Source organism: Parus major, chromosome 1 (assembly GCF_001522545.3).
Source record: "Parus major isolate Abel chromosome 1, Parus_major1.1, whole genome shotgun sequence".
Classification (NCBI taxonomy): domain Eukaryota; kingdom Metazoa; phylum Chordata; class Aves; order Passeriformes; family Paridae; genus Parus; species Parus major.
In genome coordinates this window covers 80298072-80321836 of record NC_031768.1, presented here as the reverse complement: position 1 = coordinate 80321836, position 23765 = coordinate 80298072, and the positions used below count along the sequence as shown (strand labels likewise).

General features: G+C 42.7%; 1 protein-coding gene across 1 annotated transcript in view; it reads left to right on the top strand.

Annotated features, from left to right (window-relative positions):
- Positions 1-5153, top strand: part of TMEM135 (transmembrane protein 135) — a 157830-nt gene extending 152677 nt beyond the window's left edge. Inside the window, exons 14-15 of the mRNA XM_015641214.3 lie at positions 1108-1175; positions 2749-5153. Of these exons, the coding sequence (XP_015496700.1) occupies positions 1108-1175; positions 2749-2881 (201 nt within the window). The 3' untranslated portion in view covers positions 2882-5153. The remainder of the gene's footprint in view (positions 1-1107; positions 1176-2748) is intronic.
- The last annotated feature ends 18612 nt before the right edge of the window (positions 5154-23765 follow it).

Sequence of the window (23765 nt, the reverse complement as noted above, 5' to 3'; positions counted from 1 at the left end):
ATCAAGTGGAAGTTTCCACTGTCAGCTGACTTGAATTAATGTTGCCTAGTTGAAAAAGTTTGCAAAAAAATAGTAAAAACCTGAAGTATTACATTTGACACAAGCTGTAGTTACCATCTTTTGCACTCCTCAAGTTAGCTACATGCCTTTACCCTCAGCTCTTTTATCATCTGAATTGGCTAGAAAAGCAACTATCCAGTGCTACCCAAATAGCTCCACTATTCTACTGCACCTCGCTGTTTCTAGACCTTCTGCTGAAACATTCCTGCATGAATTGTGTATTCTCTGGACCTCCATGATGATGTATATTTTTTGTGTTCCCCAACAAAGAGAATATAAAATGATCCTAAAGCAATCTTCTGCAGTCTTGTGCTTAACAGGACCTTTAAGAGATGCTCCTCCTCCTCATTGTTCCCATGTACTTGGGAATATCTCTTAAGTCTAGTATCAAAGTAAATTGATATTTTAGTGCTTGGCATGTGCCTGAAGGTCTCTGAAATACTGCTGTCAGGGACAGTCGTGTGAGACTCACAGACAAAAAGTTCAAATGAGAAGTATTTTTTGATTACTTAATAACTAATTGGAAAGCAAATCCAAAACTAGAAACAAATTGCTAGGTTTAGCAGAAAGACAGAAGGAGAAATTAGGAAAAGGATCTGTGCTGAGATGTTTGTTATTGGCTATATTTCTAAGTGGCCCAGAAGAGTAACGGAATAGAGAAGACATGGATTTTGGCTATATGACATTATCTAAGATAATGTAACATGAAATACAAATATGACTACAAGAAATGGTGGATCATGAAATGCAGAATGGATAGGGGATTAAGTGGGAGGTGAATTTGGCATCCACAGTCTAAAGTCATGTACATAGGAATGATTGTTGTTGCTTTCTCTGCAATGAGATGTAAATTAATTCTCACCACTGGTAAAATATTGTATCCTGGGAATATCAGTCTCTGCTGATGGTGGTCATACAGAGCATTGAATTCAGCAGGGAGCAGTAGAAATCAGTTCCATAACAATCCTTTTGCTAATTTTGACAACCTAATGTAGCAGCTTTTGTCTGACACTGTCAACTGGCTCTGACAGAATCCTCTCGTTGCAGGCTGTGATGGAAGTTCAGAACCTGAGACCTTCGTACTGGAAATTTCTTTTACGACTAACAAAGGGCAGGTATGTACTCAGGGGTGTGTTATGGCTTGTCTAAACCTGTCATTGATCACACTCAGCTTTCTGTGTCATTCACTGTCAACAGCAGAGCCCTAGAAGTACGAGGGCTAATTTCCTGTGGATTTACTTTGCTTTTCAAACGGTTTCCAGTACTCTTGAAGTTCTTTGCTGCTCAAATGACATTGCTGGGTTTAGTGTAATGACAGGAGTAGCCTAGTCTTCACTAGTTAACTCAAGTGAAGATTATTTAGCAGATGAGTGTTTTGAGTGTTTTACTTGAAGCCTTTTTAGTTCACTTGGAGAATGGGATGCTTTCAGATTCCACTGGAACGTGAAGAATCCAGTGAACCACTATACATGTTGAAGAAATAACTTAGTATACAGTGCTTGGCAACACTGTATTACTATGGGCTTAAAAGCATTACTAGAAATGTCAGAATATCTCCTAAGAATACTTGGAAGTTTCAGTACTTTTTTTATAACTGTTTCAGTTGAGAAAGGATTTTTTTTTTTCTTGGAAAGCTAATGAAAATTATTCACTGATCACAGTCATGAATATACACTGTAATATTAACTGACTATTTTTCCTATTTGCTTCAGGAATCTAAAAAATGTCCTTTTAAAAAGAGATCTTGCTGTAACTGACTTACAAAAATACAGTTTAATGAAGTGTACACTGTTACATACTGGTGCAGTGTATGTCAGGAACAAGGCATGCAAATCTTGATCAGTTTATGAATGGGGTTATAAAAGGTAATGTTTCTCGTGACAATGAGCTCTCTGGGCTGTAAAAATAGAAGTGAAATCAGAGGCCAGTCCCTGGAGCATGTTGAACCTACACTCCCTGTGGCACAGTACACACATGAGATCATTGAATATATTGCAAGATTTAGTGGGACGCTTTCCTTGGGATGCCTGAAGGCAGTCCTCAGGCAACCTCTGAGGCCATACAAACATGATACAGGGAATGATGTTAGTGCAGATGTCCAGTTTTGGCTGCATTTTTTCATTTTGTCCTAATCCTAAACTTGCCTTAGTTGAAATAGAGGAAGGAATAGAAGTTCTGATTTATTTTATCTGAAGCAAATCTCTATAATAGTAATTTTGACACTCTCTACATAAAGACAATTTCTTTTGACATTTCATACACTTTTCATTCTATAGTTGTAGAGAACAACACAATGGAAATAGGTTGTAACACCTGTAAAATTGGCATCCAGACTTGGGCAGGCAGGGCCACAGTTTGCTCTGCTGGAGTGACAGAGAACAGTAGTGTAGTTTGGTTAGACCTTTTTTTTGTGGAATTGAAAGTAGAAGTGGAGTCTTTCCTTTTTTTTCAGAAGTTGCATTATTTAAAGTACACTTACACAAACACTAGTAGCCACATTAGTAGCCACATTTTTCAAATGCATTTTTTAAAAAAATCTTTATTGCCCGAGGTGAAAAACTGTCAGTCTCTGAAGAGTGCAGGTTGAAGCCTGTATGTCAGAGATTTTGGTAAATTTTCATGACAGTAAATAATTTTATTTTTTTGTAAGTAAGTGAGTCATGCATTCATGTTTCTTGTCTTTTTCAGGTTTGCTCTCATGAACAGGAAAGTTTTAGATGTGTTTGGTACTGAAGCATCTAAGAACTTCAAGGATTTCACGCCTAACCTTGACCCAAGATACACAGTTGTGCCACCAGAGCTACCGTTGGAGCTGTCTTGAACACAGCAGTGTGGCTCATCGTTGAATGTGATCAGCATTTTATCCTGAAAAGTTAATTAACTTGACAGTCATATATATATGGAGGAGGGCTAGAGCTCCACTTCAGTATTACTTCAATGAGAAATGCTTTTTACCAATCAGAAATACTGAAGCTTTGCAGGGGGGTGTGGCTTAGTGATTAAGCCCCTTCCATAAGCAGAAAACACTTCTGGATTACTATAGTTGGTTGACAGTATGGTAGAATCTTGAATGAATTAAACAAATGAGTAATATATTTAGAGAAGAGAAGTAAAACATAAATATGCTTCATAATTTCAAAAATTCCATAGATCATACCAGTAGAATATTTCTTGGTAAAACTAAAAGTAATTCTTAATTTAGAAAGAAAGACAATTGGCATAGTTTAGGTCCAAAATTTTAGCTGATCTTAAAAATACTGCAGTCTGGTCAAAATGCCTCCCTGGTTTTCTAAATTGCATCACTGATTTGTCTCAAAATAGCCACCACCCCCTCATTAGTTAAAATTAGGGTATTTTTACACAGCTGTGGTTGCAAAATGAGGCATTCCTTAGGAAAAGAAAATGCATATTGATTCAGAAATCACATTCCAGGGCTGTAAATTCCACTGATGATGCAGATAACGGACAAGGGAAACAAGAAGGTGGTACCAGTGGCTGCTGTGCGCCAAGGAGCAGTGGGTGTGGTGGTCAGCATCTGCCAAGTGGAAAAGCACACAACTGGCAGAGGAAAGAATGAAGCCTTCCAGCCTCTGAGATGGGGCTGGAAACAGCCGACAGTTACAAAAATAAAAAAGCCAAGAACAAAACAAAACAAAGCAAAACAACTCCCCCCTCCCCAACTAAAATATACTGAAGAAAAATGTTTATTTCTGAAAGGGTTTGACATTGTCGCCTTAGATGGCATCAGGTTGTTTGTTGGGCTACAGCACCAGCCTGTGATTCAAGCATTTCTTTGGAAGAGAACTGACCCCTGAGGTTAGGCTGTTACAGAGAACAGTTTTGACAATCATTAATAGTCTTTTTTCCTTGTAGTTGGTGAAGAGCGGTTTTCCCATCGGGCCGTCAGACCTATGACTGGCACAGTTACATTAAACTTGATATGGTACTCAATGCAAATAGCTACCTACACAAAGTCCATCTCATTTTTACTGTACATAGTTCTGCAGATTTGTGTTCTAAAGTGAGACCTTGACATGCTAATTGCTTTTTTTTTTTCCCTTGCTTTCTTGGGCTTTTTAAAATTATAACCCATTCAGGTGATGCTGAATGGTGTTCATTACCCTAGAAGTTAATGAAAAGAGGAACTATATTCACATTCAATTGAAAAAACTGAAAAGAGGTGAGATAAGCCAGGGAAATTGCAGTAGGTTGCATGTATTTTAAAAACAAAACCAAGAAGAAATCAGTGTTTTATTGGAAGTCTTTATCAGATAATATGAACTGGACTAATTAGTAGACTGTTTGTTTTCTAACACTGTAATCCTACCCCAGCCATAAGCATATTTTAATTCCAGATAGCTGAATTTCTTAATACTGAATATACTGTAATTTTTACCAGATTTATTGTCATGAAAGTTTTACCAATTTGTGCACAAAATCTGCTTCTTCATCAGCTACACTAACAGTGATGTTTGGTCACTGTTACTAAAGGTGCTTCATCCTTTGAAACAGTGGTTGTCCAATTTAGTGTGAATAAAGTTCTGTAAGCTAGTTTGTATGCAATATTTTGTTGCTTGGAATTATATTTGAATTCCTAAAAAGGAAATAAAAGTTAATTGAACAAGTACTTTAAAAGGATTGTAAGAGATTTGTAGTGTTTTTCCACTGGAATATGGTCTAAAGTATTTGACCTTGTAAAGTCTGAGAAGTTATATATTTTAGGTGGTATATTAGAACTCACACACTATATTATTAATACTTTCTAGTGTAACTATATACCATTCTGAAACTTAAAGATATTTTATAAATGGATTAAGTTTCTCCACTGGAATGACAATTTGATTGTTTCTCTATTTGAGGGGTTTTTTTGGGAAAAAAAATCCAAGAACTACATCTCAGCAGCTAAATAACAGTTTTGTCAATGTTTCTTGCTTCCAAAATTCACAGTTCTTGTTTCAAGTTATTTTCATGTAATATAAAGAGAAAATAAAAATTTTAAATTATTTTTATTCAAATTGAATATATGTAAAAGAAAAAAAAATAAAGTCCTAATGTTCTTCCCAATAATAAACAATTGCTGCTTAAAAAAGTTACTTTTTTGGCCATGTTTTTAATAAGCTCTCTGAAGTCATAAGTAAAATGAAGTCATAAGATCATATAATGGTTTGGGTTGGAAGGGACCTTTTAAAGGTCAGCTAGTTCCAAAGATTCCTGCCATGGACAGGGTCTCCTTCCACTAGACCAGGTTGCTCAGAGCCCCATCCAACATGGCCTTGAATGTTTCCAAGGATGGGGCAATCACCATCTCTCTGGGCAAGCTGTGCCAGTGTCTCACCACCCTCCTTGTAAAAAGCTTCTTTCTTACATCTAATCCAAGTGGACTCTCATTCAGTTCACAGGCATTAGCCCTGGAATGATTCTTGGTGGTGAAGGAATGCCGGGTATGTGACCGAGCACTTAAATTTGTTGCAAAATAAAGTCTTAATGCAATGTCAGTGAAGAAGTAACACCGGAGCAGTTCTGCTGGTAACTTCAGCTCTGCACTTCTGGGCGTAATGAGGTAATGCAAGTTGATGTTACTGTTTCCTTTTTAAACAGAGCAAACCACATCTCCCGATGTGCCGGCAGGGAAGAGCCGCACAGCCCGGGCTCTGCCTGCCATGGGGTGGATGGTTGGGCTGCATGTGACTGCGCTTTCTGCCTCCAGTGTTTGTGATCATAGGATGGGTGTCTCTTTGATGATGCCAAACTTCTTGCAAAAGTTTATTCTGCAAAGAGGAATAGGGTGATAGGCTTGCACAGGAGTTGGTGGGAGGTGGTGGGTCAACCCAAAATGTCACAGTTCTGCAGCAGAGGTTTGGGTGTCCTTAGAGAGTCTTGCTCAAGGCAACAGTGCTTGGCTCCCTGTGGGCATCTCAGGAAGCTGCTGTTTCATCCATGGCTCCCAGAAACAAGCGTGGCCTATGGCTTAGTTCTTCATCCCTCCCTCACCTCTGCTCATCCCAGTGTTGGGTCATTCCCCTTTGTGAGTTTCCCTGCCTTTTTTCCCAAGCCACTGTGCTTTTTGGATATGTTTGAGGACATGGGGAAAGGTTTTTTTTCCAGGTTCCTGGTGACATCCCAGGTAGAAGTGTCTGCTGTGGTCTGAGCCCAGCCTTATGCTCAAATTCAGAACAGCTTGTGTGCAGCTTCAGGTTCCAACTCTGTCAGAGGAAAATATTTCTGGACAAGTGATCCTTGAGTGTGTGTGCACTGACAAGGCACAAAAAGGCAGCAAGAAAATCAGTGAGGCTTATACAGAGGTTTTACTATTTAGAGGATTTTTTTTTACACAACTACATTTAACGTGGGGGGGAGGCAGGGCCCAAGCTCTCTATGGCCAGACTCAATGGTTTTAGAGGTCTTTATCAGCTTATGTGATACTACATCAGGGTTATGAGTCCTTGCTCTGGTGCAAAAGCACAGGACTAGGGGGATGTAGCAAAATGCAGTTCAGGTCAGCAAAGTCATTTTGGTGGCTGTAGCTTTGTGCCTAAATACTCGTCTGGAGGTTCCCATTTCCAGAATGGTTTTTCTCTAAATTTGCAGGGAGAGAGTGCATCACAAGTCATCTCCTTTGACAAAACCAATACATTTTCTCTCATGCCTTTGAGAATGCAACAGAAAAACACTACACTTTTCCTTGAGCTACACAGTTTTGTGGGTTTTCTTATTATTTAGTAGCAGATCCTGGATGTTTTATTTATCCTGTAGGTACATTAACAGTAAGATATAAGGCAATAATTTTTCCCTCATAAGAAGCCTAAAATTGCCATTGTGGATATACTGGCAGAATCACCCAGTGCTCTCCCTTGCCTTTAGCCACACTGAAATGAGATCACTTCACTTGGGGCACAGCACTCACCCTTTGCAGCTGATGGATTATATCCTTCCATCTCCATCAAACAGGTCACTTGCTTTACCAACATGCTACTTTGAATGTGGAAGGCAGAAATATGAATTAGAGCCCACTTTAATCTAAAGGACTGTTTTTTCCCCTAGCACAGGCCAGGGAGATTTCCACTTGCTAATTGAAATGGAGAACAGTCAGAAGAATTTTAAACATTAATGCCAAAGTTTTACCCAGGGAAGAGGAGTCTGGTTGGAAATCCAGGCGAATGATTAATCTCATGATGATGGAATCCAGTCAATGTTTTTGTCCCCTCAGCTAACACAACAGACATAAAAAATGCTGCTGTGGCTGCTGGAGTAGGAGCTGATGGGACTGTTCCCAGGCCTGCTTGAAGTTTACAGAAGACCTGGTTACACAGGGTTGGGGACAAAGGCAAGGGTTTTTTTTCCTGTATTTTCCTAGTATTGTAGAATGAAAACCTGCTTTCCTATTAAAGGCAGTAAAAATTTGCAAGAGGGGACAGATTGGGCTGGGATGAACAGATCTGGTGTGAGTCCCACCTTAAAGTACTGCTGATTGCACTGCACTGAGACAAACAAAAAACCTAGATCTAAAGAGCCCAGAAATGTTGGTTTGTTCTTTGTCTATTGGCTGTAAAGCAAATGAAAAAGAAAATAAACTTTCCCCCTTACCATTACATGTAACTCAACTGGGTAACTCCTTCCTGTGACCATTTACATGAGTTGAAAAGGTGACCAAAATGTCAGCTCTAACTATACCCAAAGGCTTAAAAAAGACATTGGCTCGTGTGGTGCAGTCCTTAACCCATTGCCATCACTGCCATATGGGTTTGAGACGGTATTATCTGTGCATTGTGTTCACCTGGAGCAGCTGTAGTTAGTGTGAAGTGAGGAACAGTCACTTGGGCAAAAGTCACCTTTGAAGGCACTGATGGCCTTGATTTCCCAGCTCATGTGTCAGGAGTGATGAGGAAATCCAGCTGGTTTCTATGAGTACAGCTTAATCCTCTGCAAGGTCACAGGGACAGCAAGGTGTCCTGGAAATCAACAGGTGTCCTGTTCAGTCAGGTACTTTGTCCCACCACTGTCAGTGAAGCACAAACTGTTGTGGATCCCAAAAGCAAAGCAGTGTTGCTCATGCAGGGGATGTGCCCTGATAGCTCTACTTCATGCTTGCAGGCTTACAAGGATCAAAAGACATCACCTATCATGGGGTTTTCTGTATGGGACCAGCTTCATCTGGCCAGGCACAGCCTGCTGGAACCTGGGCAGGAAACCAGCGGCCACAAGAACAAACTAGGGATTGTTAAACCCAAGGCCACTCACCACCACAGGCTTCCTCTGATGACTTGGAGCCTGTTTCTCAAGTCACTACTGGAGTCAGCCAAGGACTGGGCGGGTTAGAGCAGTCCCAGCAAAGGCGACCGAGCCAGACTGGCCGCTGCCGTCAGAGCTGTGCCCAGCGGCTCCCTGCGATGTGCAACACACAGAACAAAGCTGCTCTGATGGAAAACCTCCCCTTTGATAGTGCCCTTCACATGCTGGCCTGCCTGGGAACTCAGCTCCATGCAGTCTCTGATGATCAGCTGTTTGTGAGCATGACTTCAGGCTTCATGTATCTCTGGGAAAGAGGGAGCCTAGATAACAGCCTTCACGGTGCTCCTGTGGGAAGATGAATACTGAAGTCCTGCTCACCTCAGCTGGAGTTTCTGCTCACCTGTGTGTCCCACTTCAACCTCATGGTCCTCATCCAACCCCAGTGTAACCTACAGCTGTGAAGATTATCTGCATCCCAGCTCTAGGGCATGTAAACTCCAAAGATGATCCATTGGGGCAAGCTTTTTTGCTCAGCTGGGAACGGCAGTGGTGGGGCTGCCCTTCTTAGCTGAGGATGTGTTTGACTTTAGTGCTGGCTTTGATCTGTTCACAGACAAGGATGCTGGGCAGGAATTACTGCTTGCTCCAGCAATCATAATACCACTCAGCATGGGATTAATTTTTGATTCCATGAGTTAGTTTTAAATTATTTTGCTGTAATAAGTTGGAGTGGGAGGAGAATATTCTCATGGAGATGAGAGTGAGTCCAAATAAAACAGTGTGTGTAGCAATGCAAAGTGATTTTCCTGGGAACCTGGGGGGGTTGAGGCCATGTTTTTAGACATTAGCTCAGATCCCTGGAACTAGTCTTTTTTCATTTTAAAGAGTTTTCTGCTTGATAAGGAAAAAAATTACATTTTGCTTGCTCTGTTGGGCAATGTTACCCAAGACTTGACAATAAAAGCATGTCATGTACAAGCAAGATCTCTGTTCCCTCCTGCAATGGTTAATAGCACAGACTAGATTCCTAAGTGACTTAGGAGTATTTTTGAAGGTTCAGCCTCAAATCATGATTCTCAAAATCCACCTGAGGTTCAGTTGAACTTGACAGTAGTGTGCTCCTTTCAGATGTGAAAACTTCCAAGGACCTTCTGTGCTGCCACTTCTGCGTGCATTTTGTGAGCTGTGATAATGCTGGGAAGCCTTCTGCCTCCAATATTACAACAGGGGTTCAAGGGTCCTTTTGCCAAGGCCAGCCTCTTGGTGCAGCCACTGACCAGAGGGAATGAGGTCTGGCCCATGTAAACTTCTGGACATGACCCAGGACCTGCTGGCTGTGTACTTGTTGGTCCTGGCCAACAAATGTCAATGAGCTTACAAAAAAATTAGCCCTGAGAGCACACCTTTTCTGTCCCAGCAACATCCCCTGGCACCCTTCAATTTAGAGGTATGGATGCAGCGTGGATGCATGGCTGGAAAGCTGCCCACCAGAAAAGGACCTGGGGGTGCTGATCAATGAGTGGCTGAACATGATCCAGCAGAGTGCCCAGGTGGCCAAGAAGGCCAGTGGCACCCTGGCCTGGATCAGCAGTGGTGTGGCCAGCAGGAGCAGGGCAGTGACCGTCCCCCTGGACTCGGCACTGCTGAGGCCTCGCCTCAAATCCTGTGTTCAGTTCTGGGCCCCTCACTGCAACAAAGACATTGAGGGGCTGGAGCGTGTCCAGAGAAGGGCAACGGAGCTGGGGAAGGCTCTGGAGCACAAGTGCTGTGAGGAGCAGCTGAGGGAGCTGGGGGTGTTTAGCCTGGAGAAAAAGAGGCTCAGCGGGACCTTGTTACTTTCCACAATTGCCTGAAAGGAGGCTGTAGCCAGGTGGGACTCAGTTTCTTCTCACAGGTAAAAAGCAATAGAACAAGAAGAAAAGGCCTCAAACTGTAAAGGGAGGTTTAAATTGGATATTAGTAAAAATTTCTTCACATAAAGTGTGGTGAAGCATTGGAAGAGGTTGCCCAAGAAAGTGTGGAATGAATCCCTGTCCCTGGAAGTGTTCAAAAAGCATGCTGGTGTGCTGCCTAGGGAGGGACATGGTTAAGTGGTGGACCTGGCAGTGCTGGGTTAACTGTGGGACTCGATCCTGATGGTCTTTTCCAGCCTTAATGGTTACACGATTCTGTGGGGAGGGACAAGCTTCCCACACCTCCAGCAGCGCTGGGGGGCTGCTGCTGCACAGAGCAGGGCAGTGCCGGGAGAGGCATGGCAACCTTAGCTGGGGGACTGGCAAAGATTTCCTTGTGATTTAGACTTGTCAAGGCAAGGCTTTGTGCCTTTGTTTTCACAGGAAGTTTCTGATTCCCAGTTGTCGCTTACTGCTGTTAAAAGGGAGGAAAGTGACTCATGGAGTTTCCTATTGGCCTGAGGAGATATGCAGGGAAATTACTTACTAGGGACTCTGCCCAGACAGCTGAGTGCCTGGCAGCGAGGGAGAAATCAGGCAGAGGTCTTAGATTCATTATTGTGGCTGCAAATTAATTGCCTGAACCAGTAATGCACAGAAACACCTTTCTCCTGTGGGTAATCATTGTGGGAGGGAGCGGTGCTGCTTTGCCAAGGGCCGGGGGCAGACAGGGTGATGTGCATTTTATAGCTTTAACCTCCAAAATTTACTGCACGGACAAAGCAGGAGAGGAAACCAGAGATGGATGTGCCTGTTTCCTCTAGCTCCCTGCTTTGTCCATTCCCTGGAAATCACTGTGAATTCACAAAAGTCAAGTGCACAGACTTGTGTTTTGCCAAGCGGCCCATTCGTTCTGTTGGGCCCCATTGCAGCCAGGTGTCAGGGCAGAGCAGCAGGCATGTCCCAGGTATGGCCATCCCCAGGGACTGCTGTGGTGGGTGCCTGGGAGCACGAGGGGCATCTCTGTCCTCCCTCCGGGAGGGGAGGAGAAGGGAGGAGACTCGAGGAGAGTCCCACTGTAGGTTGTTTGTAGGCATTTGACATTTCTAATGTCTCTTTTGAACTGCAGGGGCACGTGAAGCAGATGAAATGCTGCTCTTCAAGTTTAATTTTAGTTTGTCTAACAAGTTCTGACACTGGGAATGAAAAAGTGGACCAGTGTTAAGGGGTAGGCAGTGAGTGTGGAACCAAGCAGCTCTGCTCCTGTAGGAGAGATGGGGATATCAGCACATGAATATGGCACCTTTTGAGCAGACCAGGAGATCTCAGCAGATCAGTAGGCAGGTTCCTACTCTCCTGCCATTCCTGTGTCTGAGAAATTGCCCCTTTTTAGAGGAAATCACTTGTCTCTCATCCAGAGTCTCTGGGACAAGTTCACTCATCAAACCTACACCATGCCTGCACCATGCCATGGGGTTTGTCCTCTGCTCTCATCTCCTTTTAGAGGTTTTAAAGAACTGAAGAAAATACCATTTTTTCTTACAGACACAATTGCTTGTACTCTCCAGCCACACAGCCCTTGCCTACGTGACTGTCATGAGCATTCCAGCCCTGGTTCCTGCTTGGGCTTCCCCCATGGAAGACAAGGAGTCCTCACTGTGCTCAGATGCCAAGGCGAGAAATACCTCCCTATCAATAAACATGTTTCCAAAACTCAGCACCCAGGAATCCCTCACATCCCTAATTGCCCTGATGCCATGAGATGATTTGAGATGATAAAAATGCACCCACAGGGGCACACACATGTGCAGATGAACACAGCACAGGCTACAAAAGGTTTGGGACTTTGCTTAGTTTTATTTCATGTGGTTTAATTTGATGCTACAATGTGAATAGACATTTGATTTTCTTTTTTAATCAAGGACAATACAAAGGAAATATTTTAATAGAGAAGAAGTGTATATGTTTTGCTCTCCTATAAATGCTTTATAAAATCTCTGTTGCTGAGATTTTATACAAACAAAAGATTGTTGATGTCAATCTTTTTCTGGTAATGGTACTTTTATTACAAGTGAACCATAGAAAATAAAATAAAACTACTGAGCTAAATTATAGCTAACAAATATATGGTGGTCAAACTAATTTATTCCACCAATACATGGCTCCTTGCCCTTCCTCTGCTAACAGATTTTTTGCATGAAGTCCTGTCCTACTGAAGTACTTTAATTCCCTGGGGCCAAAATTTTGCCTTCTGATTTTTGGATTGTCTCTAGATGAACAAAGAAGTCTGAAATAGGGTTTGCTGTGGATGTAGCTTTGCCTGATGCAGCTGCAAAAGACTTCAGTGGGAGCTGGATTCCATCAGGTGCATGAGGTGCACCTGGAACCCACAAGTCACTTCAGAAATCTTCACTCTCACTCTGTGATGACCATAAAAACCTCACCATTTGCAGCTGGTGAAAACAGAAATCTCATTTGATGCCTATGCTCATTTTCAGGTGACTTGCCTGGATGCAGTTTGTCAGTGAGTGCTTTCGGGGGCAGGACAGAGGCTCTCACCAGATCGTTTCCCACCAGAAGATACTGGGGTGCAGGTGGGTGTCGGTGGATTTGATCTTGGGGCTTTTTTCAATGCAGTGAGTGCCACATTTTTTCTCCCTGAACCCCCAGATGGAAGTGAGCCTCCACCACCTGGGCAGATAAGCCCTGGGTTGCCCATGGCAGGGGTGTACTGATCCAAAGGTATAGTGACATCCCTGCAGGAGGGACAGGAGTTCCTTGTTTTTTGTGGGATGCATCCCTGATATGGAGTTCATATGAGAACAAAAGTACCCAAGAAATATTTCTGAGGCCTGTGTCTGCTATGCTAATCTTAATTTGTGAGGTTTTGGTACAATATGATGTTCCCTTGCTTCACCATAACAGAGTGCTGATGCAGACCCAAGCCCTGACATGGGTACTGCTTCACAAAGGGTGTGACCATGGGCTGGCACCCACACGCTAAGCCTGAGCTTCCCAGAGCTGCATCTCCTGCATTCTGAATAAGCTGGGTCCTCTGCAGGACACAGCTGGGACTGGTCCACCCCTGCAGGGACGCAGCTGGCCCAAAGTGCCCCAGCTTGCTGAGCAGTGCACACAGCCTAATGGGGACGCAGTGCTGTTAATGACCCAGAGGGCAGGGGATCTTCTGCAACTTTTTCCAAGAGCATCAATAGTTACACACATCCTGAAGAACTGTCTGCATCCTCCAATAACATACCTGGAACTGAGACAGGAGAAGTCAATGGAAAGAGTCTTTTGAAATTTGTAGTGCCTACAGGTCCTTCAAAATTAGACAGCTGATGAGCAAAAGGTATTCATAGAGCTATTCATTAAGAAAAAAGCCACACGCAAGTTACAAGACCTCCCATCCTAAACCTCTGGAAGGTTTCCTTTATGGGTTCCTACAAATCCAAAGGTGACCTTTTATCACACAGATGGAGCAACCAGTGCTGATTCCTCCCAGCATAAAGATCAGGCTTCCCAAACATATCTCAAATCAAGAACCAAGAAATGAAATACCATGAACCATTATACAAAGCTGGAAATGCTTAAAATTTCTTTATGATACCACTGAATCATTGAATTGTTTAGGTTTGAAAAGACTTCTAAGATCATCAAATCCAACCATCAATTCAGCATGACCAAGCTCACCACTAAACCATAGGCACAAGTGCCATATCCTCATGATCTTGAACATTTCCAGGGATGGTAACTCCACCACTTTTCTGGTCAGTCTGTTACAATGTAGGACCACACTTCCAGGGGACATATTTTTCCTAATATCCAATCTAAACCTCCCCTTATACAGCTTGAGGCTTTTTCTTCTTGTCCTATCATGTGTCACTTAGGAGAAGAAACCTACCCCACCTGCCTACATCCTCCTTTCAGGTAGTGGAAGAAAGTGAGAAGGTCCCCCTGGGCCTGCTTTTCTCCAGGATTAACACCCCCAGCTCCCTCAGCTGCTCCTCACCAGACTCCAGACCCTTCCCCAGCTCCGTTGCCCTTCTCTGGACACGCTCCAGCCCCTCAGTGTCTTTGTTGCAGTGAGGGGCCCAGAACTGAACACAGGATTTGAGGTGAGGCCTCAGCAGTGCCCAGTACAGGGGACAGTCACTGCCCTGCTCCTGCTGGCCACATCATTGCTGATCCAGGCCAGGGTGCCACTGGCCTTCTTGGCCACCTGGGCACCTGGTTCATCTGACTGTAGTGAAGGAGGAAGGAAAAAAAGAAAGTAAGAACTGGCAGAAATGAAATAGAAATAGAACACTTCTGTGCTCGTCTGTCTTTGGAGAGCAAGACCAGACAGGCCAGACATGAGCAAGCCTGCTGCTGACACAGAGGGGAGAAACAGAAGTAAATTGTATTTATTTAGGTGCCAATAAATGTGGACAAATGTTCAGCAGCTCTAGAAGTGTGACAAACCAAACCCTGCAGAGCAACATTTTTTAAAATCACTGAATAAAACGTCAATACGGCCTGGAAAGAATTGGAAAGATATTATTTTTTGGTTCCCATGGGAATGTGAGCTGGGATACTCTGTGCCAGTTGCTGTCAGTAGCATCTATTCTGAGAAGATCCTGAGTGCCAGGTTACAGCAGCCCAGGCCAGGAGCATGTGGGCTGGAAGAGCAGCTGAGCTGACTTGTCTATTTTAGCCTGTTCCAGGCATCCTTGCTCTCCTCCTTAGGGTATGGGTGAACCAGGAGAAGCCCAGGTTACACCCAGCAGCATCTGAGAAATCCTGTGTTCTGTCACAGAACATCTTCCACTTGCAGAACTGATGCAGAAAAACTGATGCTTTTCTGCAGGGGCGTTGCTGTTTGATGCATTGGTTTTGTTTTGATGTGTTTGACACATTTCTCTCTGTAAAGGTTTATGGAATAAATGTTCTTGCACTGTAGCAGGTGAGAGGGTCATGGATGACAGCTGAAGAGAACATCCTCTCAGATCATGGGGACAGCAGTCCTCTGAGTCACAGGACCATGGGAAGCTGCACAAGGCTTCCTGACAGTTCCTGTCTCCCTTCCCTCTTTGGAAGGGCTCCAGCTCTGCTTTCATTATTTTGGCTGAAAAATTATTTTAAAAAGACATCATTTTGCACCTTTTTTCTTTTTTGTCACACAAGTGGCAAAGTTTGGAAATGGGAAAGTTTTCAGGTACTTACCTTTCTTTTAGAAAAAAATCAGGTTGAATGAGATATTTATTACAGGTACCTGAGCAAGCAGCAGCACCAAACATCTTCACGCGGGAATATCTTCACATCTGTTCATGGAGATGTGGGAAGCCAGCAATGCAGGCCTGCCACAGTAGATTTGAAGAACTCAAAGTGCATGTTGTCTTAAAAATCCAGCTGCCCTGTGTTGCTGCTTAGTGCTGGGAGGCACTGAGCTCCCCCAGGGCTGTGGTGGACACAAGTATCTTTGAGCAGGCTGCTGGGGCTCATGGATGTTATGGAAATACAGCTGCTGGAAGAGGAGCCACAGGGAGCAGGCATAACTCCTCCTCTGTTTACTGAGGTGGATGTGGTCCTCAAATCAACTCTCTGGAGTAACCCTGGCTTAAGCAGACAGCAGACAAATTCATTCAAATTAGCAACATGTGGACCCCTCTCTCCCCTCTCAGCCTGGTGAGCTGTCAGGTAGGTTTTCCCCTCAGCCAGGGCTGTCTGAGTTCTGCAATGCATGTTGAGGTCTTAAGCCACCATTAGTCATGAGGGTACAGCCCCTGTCTCAGGGGAGTTGGGGATTTTGAGGGGATTTTGTACACATGTCTGGAAGGCAGCATTAGGGAATAATTGTTGCATGTAGCATGCTATTTCTGGAAACTGTCCCTCCTCAGCAGTCATGTTCCTCGATCTTCCTTGATTTAGTGATTCAAAACTCTCATTTCCTTCTTTATTTGGGCTCATACACAGTGTTTTATTTCCATTCCTGCTTTCAGTCTATTCTATGACATTGGTCAAAGCTGTTCAATGTCTTTCTGTTGTTTCCTCTTTCACTCAGTGTTCATCACGTCTTGTCTGGGACGGTTTTGAATGGAAAAAAGGAACATTTTAAATGTAAACATGTAGGTTTTGGATCAAGATGATCTTTCAATCTGCAGTTATACAACAGAAGAAGGTTCTGCTCTCAGGGCATCACAGTGATGTACTTCTGATGGGACTGCAGGAGGTCATCTGGCCCTGCTCCCTGCCCAGATCCAGTCATTGGATGACCATGTGATTTTGCCAGTGGCAATAAAAGTCCTGCTCTGTTTCTGGTTAGACTTTTCCATGCTTTAGTCTCCTTTCCTTTATGCAGGTTGAAATAGATATTTTTGAGATTGAGAGAAGAATGGTAGTGCAAGTAATAGTGTGGTCAAAGCCAAACACAGTTAATGAGAGTTGATCATTGCCAGCCCACTGCTGCTTGGTGCACTGAAATTACATCACCCAGAATGGCAGAAGAGCAAGGTGTCTTCTCCTATTGGTAGAGGATTATCAGAAAGAGCTCAAATGTTATTGCATAATTAACATCCACATGAGAAAAAGCCCCAAAGGCTGTCATCCTGCCCAATTCCTACCCACCACCATTCCAATCCTATAAGAGCTGAATTTTTGGACTTTCAGCACTTGAAGGGAACCTATAAGAAAGATGGGGAGTGACTTTTTAGCAGGGCCTGTTGTGGTAGGAAAAAGGGTGATGGCTTTAAACTGAAGGAGAGATGATTTAGAATAGTTGTAAAAACTAATTATTTTTACAATGAGAGTGATGAAACACTGGAACATGTTGACCAGAGAAGTGGACACTCCATCCCTGCAAGTGTACAAGGTCAGGTTGGATAGAGCTTTGAGCAACCTGGTCTTTTTGAAGATGTTCCTGCTCAAGCAGAGAGAATTTAACTAGATGACCTTTAAAAGGCACCTTATCATCCAAACTATTCTATGATTCTATGAATTTACAGCTAAGACAACCAAAAACGAATCAGTCTAATGGATCTGTGGTCTCTTTTGTCATCACAGGACATTAGTGCTTCTGGACCCAACTCTCAGCAGATAAAAAAGGGAATTTTTACAATACATATTTTACAGAGTTGAATACTCTGTCTAAGCACAGGAGACAACTTGATGCTGGTTATCTTGACATGAAGGCTTAGAAAACTGCAGCCCTGGATTTCTTTCCAGTTTTCAGTAGATCAGAGCTACTGAAATCAGTCAGATTCTCACCTCATTTCTATGCAATTCAAATTCATAAATACTGACTTTAGCATCATTTCAGTGGGGCAGTGCCTGGTGCAGGAGCATCATTCAGATTATTGAAGTTACACAACTGTACTGATAAGGGTGGGGGAGAGAACAGCCCATTTTCCAAAGAAAACCCCAAACTATAGAAATCAGTAAATCCTTAGGGGGAAAAAAAACCCCAACAAAAAAAAAACAAAAACAAAAAACCACAGCTGGTTTGAGACCAAGTTTCTCTAAGATACTAGCTTGCTCTCATCACTAATATTTTAAGCATGTGATTTTAAAATCATAAACAGTTAGACTAAGACCATAAAATTTTGAGTAGGTATATAGCAAACAGTGTAACGTTGAAGACAGATCATTCTCTGAGTACATAAGTATTTATAGGTTTGTGCTCACAAATATACATACAGTTTGAGAATGTAATTCTTCTTGTATTTATAATATTAATTCATCATAAGGGAACTGGAAAACTTTGCTCATCTTCACAGAATTGTAGTACTTTTATATAAACAACCCATTCATTCCAGACATATACAGATACTTTAACTTCAGCCTAGGTCCTGTTTGCTTCAAGCTTTGAGTTCCATTAGTGCCCTTTCAAGTTAAGCATAGGCTTAACAGCTTTACTAGATCAATGCTCAGGACAGCTGGTGAGAATTCCAGCTATCAGTGAGACTCCAGTGCAAAGACAACCTCTTTGCTCTTCTTGTTGGCCCTGAATCTGTTTTGCTCAGCTACAGGTGTGCACTTCCTTAACAACCCCTTTGGTGGGTTGTTTATAGCCTTGGGGGAGTCTCCAGTGCTAATGAATGTCTTGATCAGCCCCTGCCTGCCCGCACTACATCCCATGTCCCCGTTCTCAAGGCCTCTGCTATCACATCAGCCTGCCTTTCCCCATACAATGTATCATTATCCCGGGGTCATAAATGTTTCATTTAGTGCAGAATAAGTATTGTCTATATAAAAAAAAATATGGTTTTGCCACATTATTTTAACAAAGAAAACAAATGAGGCAATAATGGCCATGGTCTCTAGAAAAACTGCTGTTAGAGCTGAGCAAGCTAAAGCAAAACTTTAGGCAAGCCAAGACACGTTCGAATACAGCCTGGCAAGTCCTGAGGCCTTGCAGGGAAAGAATGAAGCTTGTGGTCTTTTATAGTAATGGCAATCCTGAATTTAATGGAATACAGGGAAACAGTGAAATAAAAGCATTAAACTGGCTTGGTGCCCCAATTGAATATAACAACCTTTTGTTAGCCTGGTGATTCCTCTTTCAGGAGACCCTGTTTTAGGACATGAAGCCCTATATCCAATATTTGTTTAAAAAGAGACAGTGTAGTTGCTCTGCATTATACTTATGTAAGAGGTCCATTATCTCCTGAGAGAAGTCCAATTCTTGACCTGAATTATCCTTTTCTTCCAAGCCTGTTCCAAAATATTAAATATGTAGGTCTAAACAGTAGGCTGGTTTGCATCAAGATCCTTTATCCCCTCTTTCAAAATGTAATGGTTTTGGGTAAATATTCTTCTTTCCTATATAGAACCTTGGAATTGTGCTCTGTGGAAGACTGATCAAAGGACTCTGTCTCTCTTTAGAGAATCACAGAATGGTTAGGTTTAGAAGGGACATCTGGAGGTTCTCTAATCCAGCCCCCCTGCTCACACAGGGCTTACCTTGAGCCAGTTGTCCAGGTCCATGTCTAGATGGCTTTGGAATATCTCAGAGGAACGAGACCACAGGCACCCTAGGCAACCTGTGCTGGTGATCCCTCACATGAGCAAAGTGTTTCCTGATGTTAAGGCAGCACTTCTTGTGTTTCTGTGTGTGCCCCATACTACAGCACGCCTGTACAGGCACTTCAGAGAGGTTCCCCAGAGCCTTGACCTTCTGGAGATGGTTTGGAAGATTTCTCCATAACAGTGCCTTGCAGGTACTTCCTTGCTCACACACTGGAGATCCCACTTAAGCCTCATTTTTCTGATTTTGTGGTCCCTTCCATGACATCACTCCACATGCCCTTTGCTCAGTGATTCTGTCCATCTCTCCTTTGCAAGACTGCTAGTTACTCTTCCCTTCGTTTTCCTGAATTTAAATTCCTTCCTATGAGGTCAACTGTCAAGATGAAAATGACTTCTCTGCTTAGCAAGCATCTTCCAAGCAGATGCTACTCTGCAGACAGTGTCCCATGGTCATAGAACCCAAAGCCCTGTCACTCACACCAGCACACAGGGAAAGAGCTGGATTCTACACTTGGGATGGGGCAACCCTTGGTGTGTGTGTGCAGGGAAATGAAAAGCTGGAAAGCAGTGCCAAAAAAGGGACCTGGGGGTCCTGGTTGATGACAAGGTGAACATGAGTCAGCTCTCCTGGCAGACAGGAGACCCAAGCATGTCATAGGGGGCATCAGGCACAGCACCGCCAGCTGAGTGAGGGAGGGGATTGTCTCACTTGGAATATTGTGTGCAGGACCAGGCCTTTTATTCGCAATCACATCTGTTTCCCCTTCATCTTTGGTGGTGATGAATCCATTTTGCAACTGTAAGTCCTTAGGTGAGGCAGAAGCTTTCACCCTGATGCCAGAATTCCCTGTCTTCTACTTTTCCCCTTCTCCAGAAATTTTGCTTACTTTACTAGTGGTAGGTAGACACTGCCCGCTTCTCTACTGCAGAATAGGGGAGACAGTCAGCAGAGAGAAAGACAAACTTTGGGGCTGTAATTCATCTGCTCTATCTTATATATTGGTTTTAGGGTGAAATGACAGTCCCTCAAAGTGCCTGGTTTTCTCCAGTGCCTACAAAGCTGGGCTAGATACAGGAGTGTTATAAAATTTTTTTTTTTTTTTCTTTTCTGTGCTGTGTGACATCAGGGCTTATAAAGTAGCTGCAAATTAGGAATAATAAGAATTAAGTCACATTCCTGCATGTACTGTATAGAACAACACAGGAAAAAATGGAAATAAATAATGAGCTCTAGCCATGTAATCTGACTGATGGTTTTCAGGATTTGAAAAGCATTTTGGTGACAATGTGCCAGCAAACACTGATATTTAAAAAATACTGGGTGATCTCTGGATTAAGAAGTGTTAATGAATACAACACTAGGTGGCATTGTATAAATACGCATAAAGTCTTGTGCTTTGTCTGTTTCAAAGGAGCTATAATGTATGAAAATTTCATTGAAATGTGTGGGATTTGTTCACTAATTTTTGTTCCCTGGTCATTATAGTCTGGTATTTAGCATTACTGGAATGCGTGGAGTCTAGTGAAAGGCTAAGTTTTATGGTTTCATCTGCTGCTGAAAATCTACAGCTCACAAATTTTATTTACATATGATATTTATTCCTGAACAACAGTGTCTTCTAAAATATAAACAAGAATAGGTTCAAGTCTCATGGCTACTTATTTGTGGGCAGATTAGAGTTTAGGACTGGTTTAGTCCCAAGGTGGCCAGTGAGTTTCTGTGGATCTCCACTCAGCATTTCTCTTCCAAAATAAATGTTGCCTCCTTGTTTTTTTGTGAGCACTTGTGAGGCAGATCGTCCCTCTGAAGGATCTCATCAGGACTGCACGAACACCCCCCTTTGTGTAAAAGGGATTGAAATACTGATCATACCAAACAAGAGGATGTTCATAAGTCACACAAGTAACAGGGGGAAACAAACCTGCTTTGTAAATGGTGGGAGATTTTAGGGTGTCTGAAGTGTGAAGTGACTCAGTAGGATCATGTCCACTATGGTAAACCTGGAGTGTGCAGAAGGATGCAATTCTTTAAAGGCATCAGGTGAAAGTTTTTCTTGGAAGTGGCAAAATTTTGTGTCTGTTCTGAACTTGGATTAGTGCTTAATAAAGGGTACAGGGCAGGAAAACAAATCCTCTTCATTTTCTCAGCCCTTCTGGGCAGATTCACTTGGGGAACTTCGTCATCTTGACTACTATGGGGGAAATGGTCTCTGATGAACCCATACAAAACTGGAGTCAACACACTGGAGTCTTCAACATCCTGGTCAAAAACTAGGAACATTCTTATGTCTATTCTGGGAAATCATGACTGGACACCTCTCCAAAGTGCTGACACTCCAACAGTGCAGAACAGCAAACAGAAGGAATTAAAATCTCTGTGCAATAGCCAGGCCACAATCTCTTTAGGATCATGGTGAGATATTTCTCACAACTGCAGTACTCTAAAGGTTGGCTACAGGCTCCATAGGAAGGAGGTAAATGAGAGAGAGCATTGGGAACATGTCAAGCTCTGCCTTGGTGTGACTGATAAGCCATAAACTGAGATCTTGTGGGTCAGGATTAAAAAGTGTTGTTGTTGCAGATTTCTGCTACAGACCACCTGATGAGGTAAAACTAGTTGAGATCTTCCTCAGACAGCTGGAAGAAGTCTCACATTCACAGGTCCTGATCTTCATTGGGAACTTTAAGTACCTTGATGTCTCCTGGAGGGATAATCAGCAGACAGATGAGTTGCAGGTGTCCTAAGCAGACATCAGTGCAGACAACTGTCTCCAGGGCAGGGAAAGAAACCCAGAAATATACTTTACCTTGCTTATTATTAACAGGGACAGCTGTTATTTTTACAGTGATGAGAAAGGTCAGCAGCAAACCTTGGTGATGAGCAAAACTGGATGATTGCCTTGGGTGGTCATGCTCTCTCAGTTAAGCTTTTGTATTTCGTTCGCCCAGTGTCACTCCTGTCACCTAATGTCTCTTCAGATGAGCAGGAAGTTGGATTTGAGAACTGTGGGCTGCTCAGACTTACCTTGAGAAGGCAATACTCCTGAAAACCATTTCTAAACACATTAAATTCAAGGTGATTGGGAGCAGTCAGCATAGGTTAAAGAAAGGGGAGTCTTTCCAGACCAATCCAAGAGAGCTCCAGAAAGAAATGATGAGTTCAGTGGATGAGGAGAGACCATATGGCTTTTGACACTCTGTTCTCTAGCATCCTCATAGGGCAGACTGATGAAATATAGGGCAGATAAATAGACAGTGGGGTGGACTGAAAACTGAATGAACTGCAGGGGTAAAAGCATTGTGAGCACCAGCATGAAGTCCATGGAAATATTAAAAATCCAACTGTACTTGGCCCCTAGCAACCTGATAACCTTGCATTGTGCAGGGGCTTGGACTGAACAATCTCTGAGACATCCCTTCCAATCTCAAGTGTTCTGTGATTTTGTGAACAGCACCTTCTCTGTGGGCCTCTCTTAGGGTTGAGCCTGTAGATCAAGCCTCCAAATTCATAAGCATCTGTAAAGATTTTGGACAGGACAGAGTGGTCCGTGTCCTGCAGGACTGCCTCCAAACTGTTGTCCTGTTACTTAGGGAGATGAGTGGCAGATGTGTATGGTCTCGTTCTGGGGAAAAGGAGAAGTCTTGTTTTGGTTATGGTCAGAGCTGTGTTTAGAGCTGTAGGCTGGCATATAAATACTTGGTAATGCTGGAGTGTGTAAGAGTCAAAAAATAGCTTAGGCATTTAATACACTTTGTTACTTAGACTGAAATGTCTTATACTGGGCTGAATTTCACACAAGAAGTATTTTAAGGTTTTGTGGCTAGCACAATGATATGACTGATAACTGAACTGCCATGCCATGTTAGTAGTACTGCTGCTAAACATGGGAAATTTGTCTTTACCCACTTAAAGCAGCAGGCTTTGTGAGACTCACCCCACTGTAGATCCATGCAAACTAGACAAATGAGCATGGGGATTGTGGCTAGAAATTTGTAATGTCTTAGGAGAAAACCATCCTAGCTACTCTGAGGGACCTACAGGAGCAGACCAATCTATCTTGATGGTTCTGCTCATATGGGAGGAGGTTTTACATGGGCAGTGCAAAACCAAAATTGATCTAGAAATTTTTAGGGACTAGAACTAGTTGAAGTTATTTCTTTTAAAATAAGGGTTATTTTTCTGATGATCAATTTTGTTATCTTTCAAATACATGTTCCAAAATTTAAAAAAAAAAAAAAACAAAAACAAAAAGAAATGGTGATCTGTATCAGTCTTGTAACTCACAGTTGTGTGAGATTGTTTATTTTAGTTAAGTTTTAAACAAAGCAAATTCTTTAAAGCAATTCAGTGGTTTTAAAAGTGTCTCTGATAGGTGGTGATTTACAGTATGTTTTTCACAAGATGAAAATAAAGAAACCAAAATATTACAAAAAAAAACCTAGTTAAGCTGAACCCTGTAGAACAGACTAATTACTTTTTATTACTTTACTTTAAAAGCCTAATTCAGTCATGCTCTCTGGAGAAAAATTGAATGCTGCAAGGACTAACAGTCATTAACAATTGAACTGGCCAAGGGA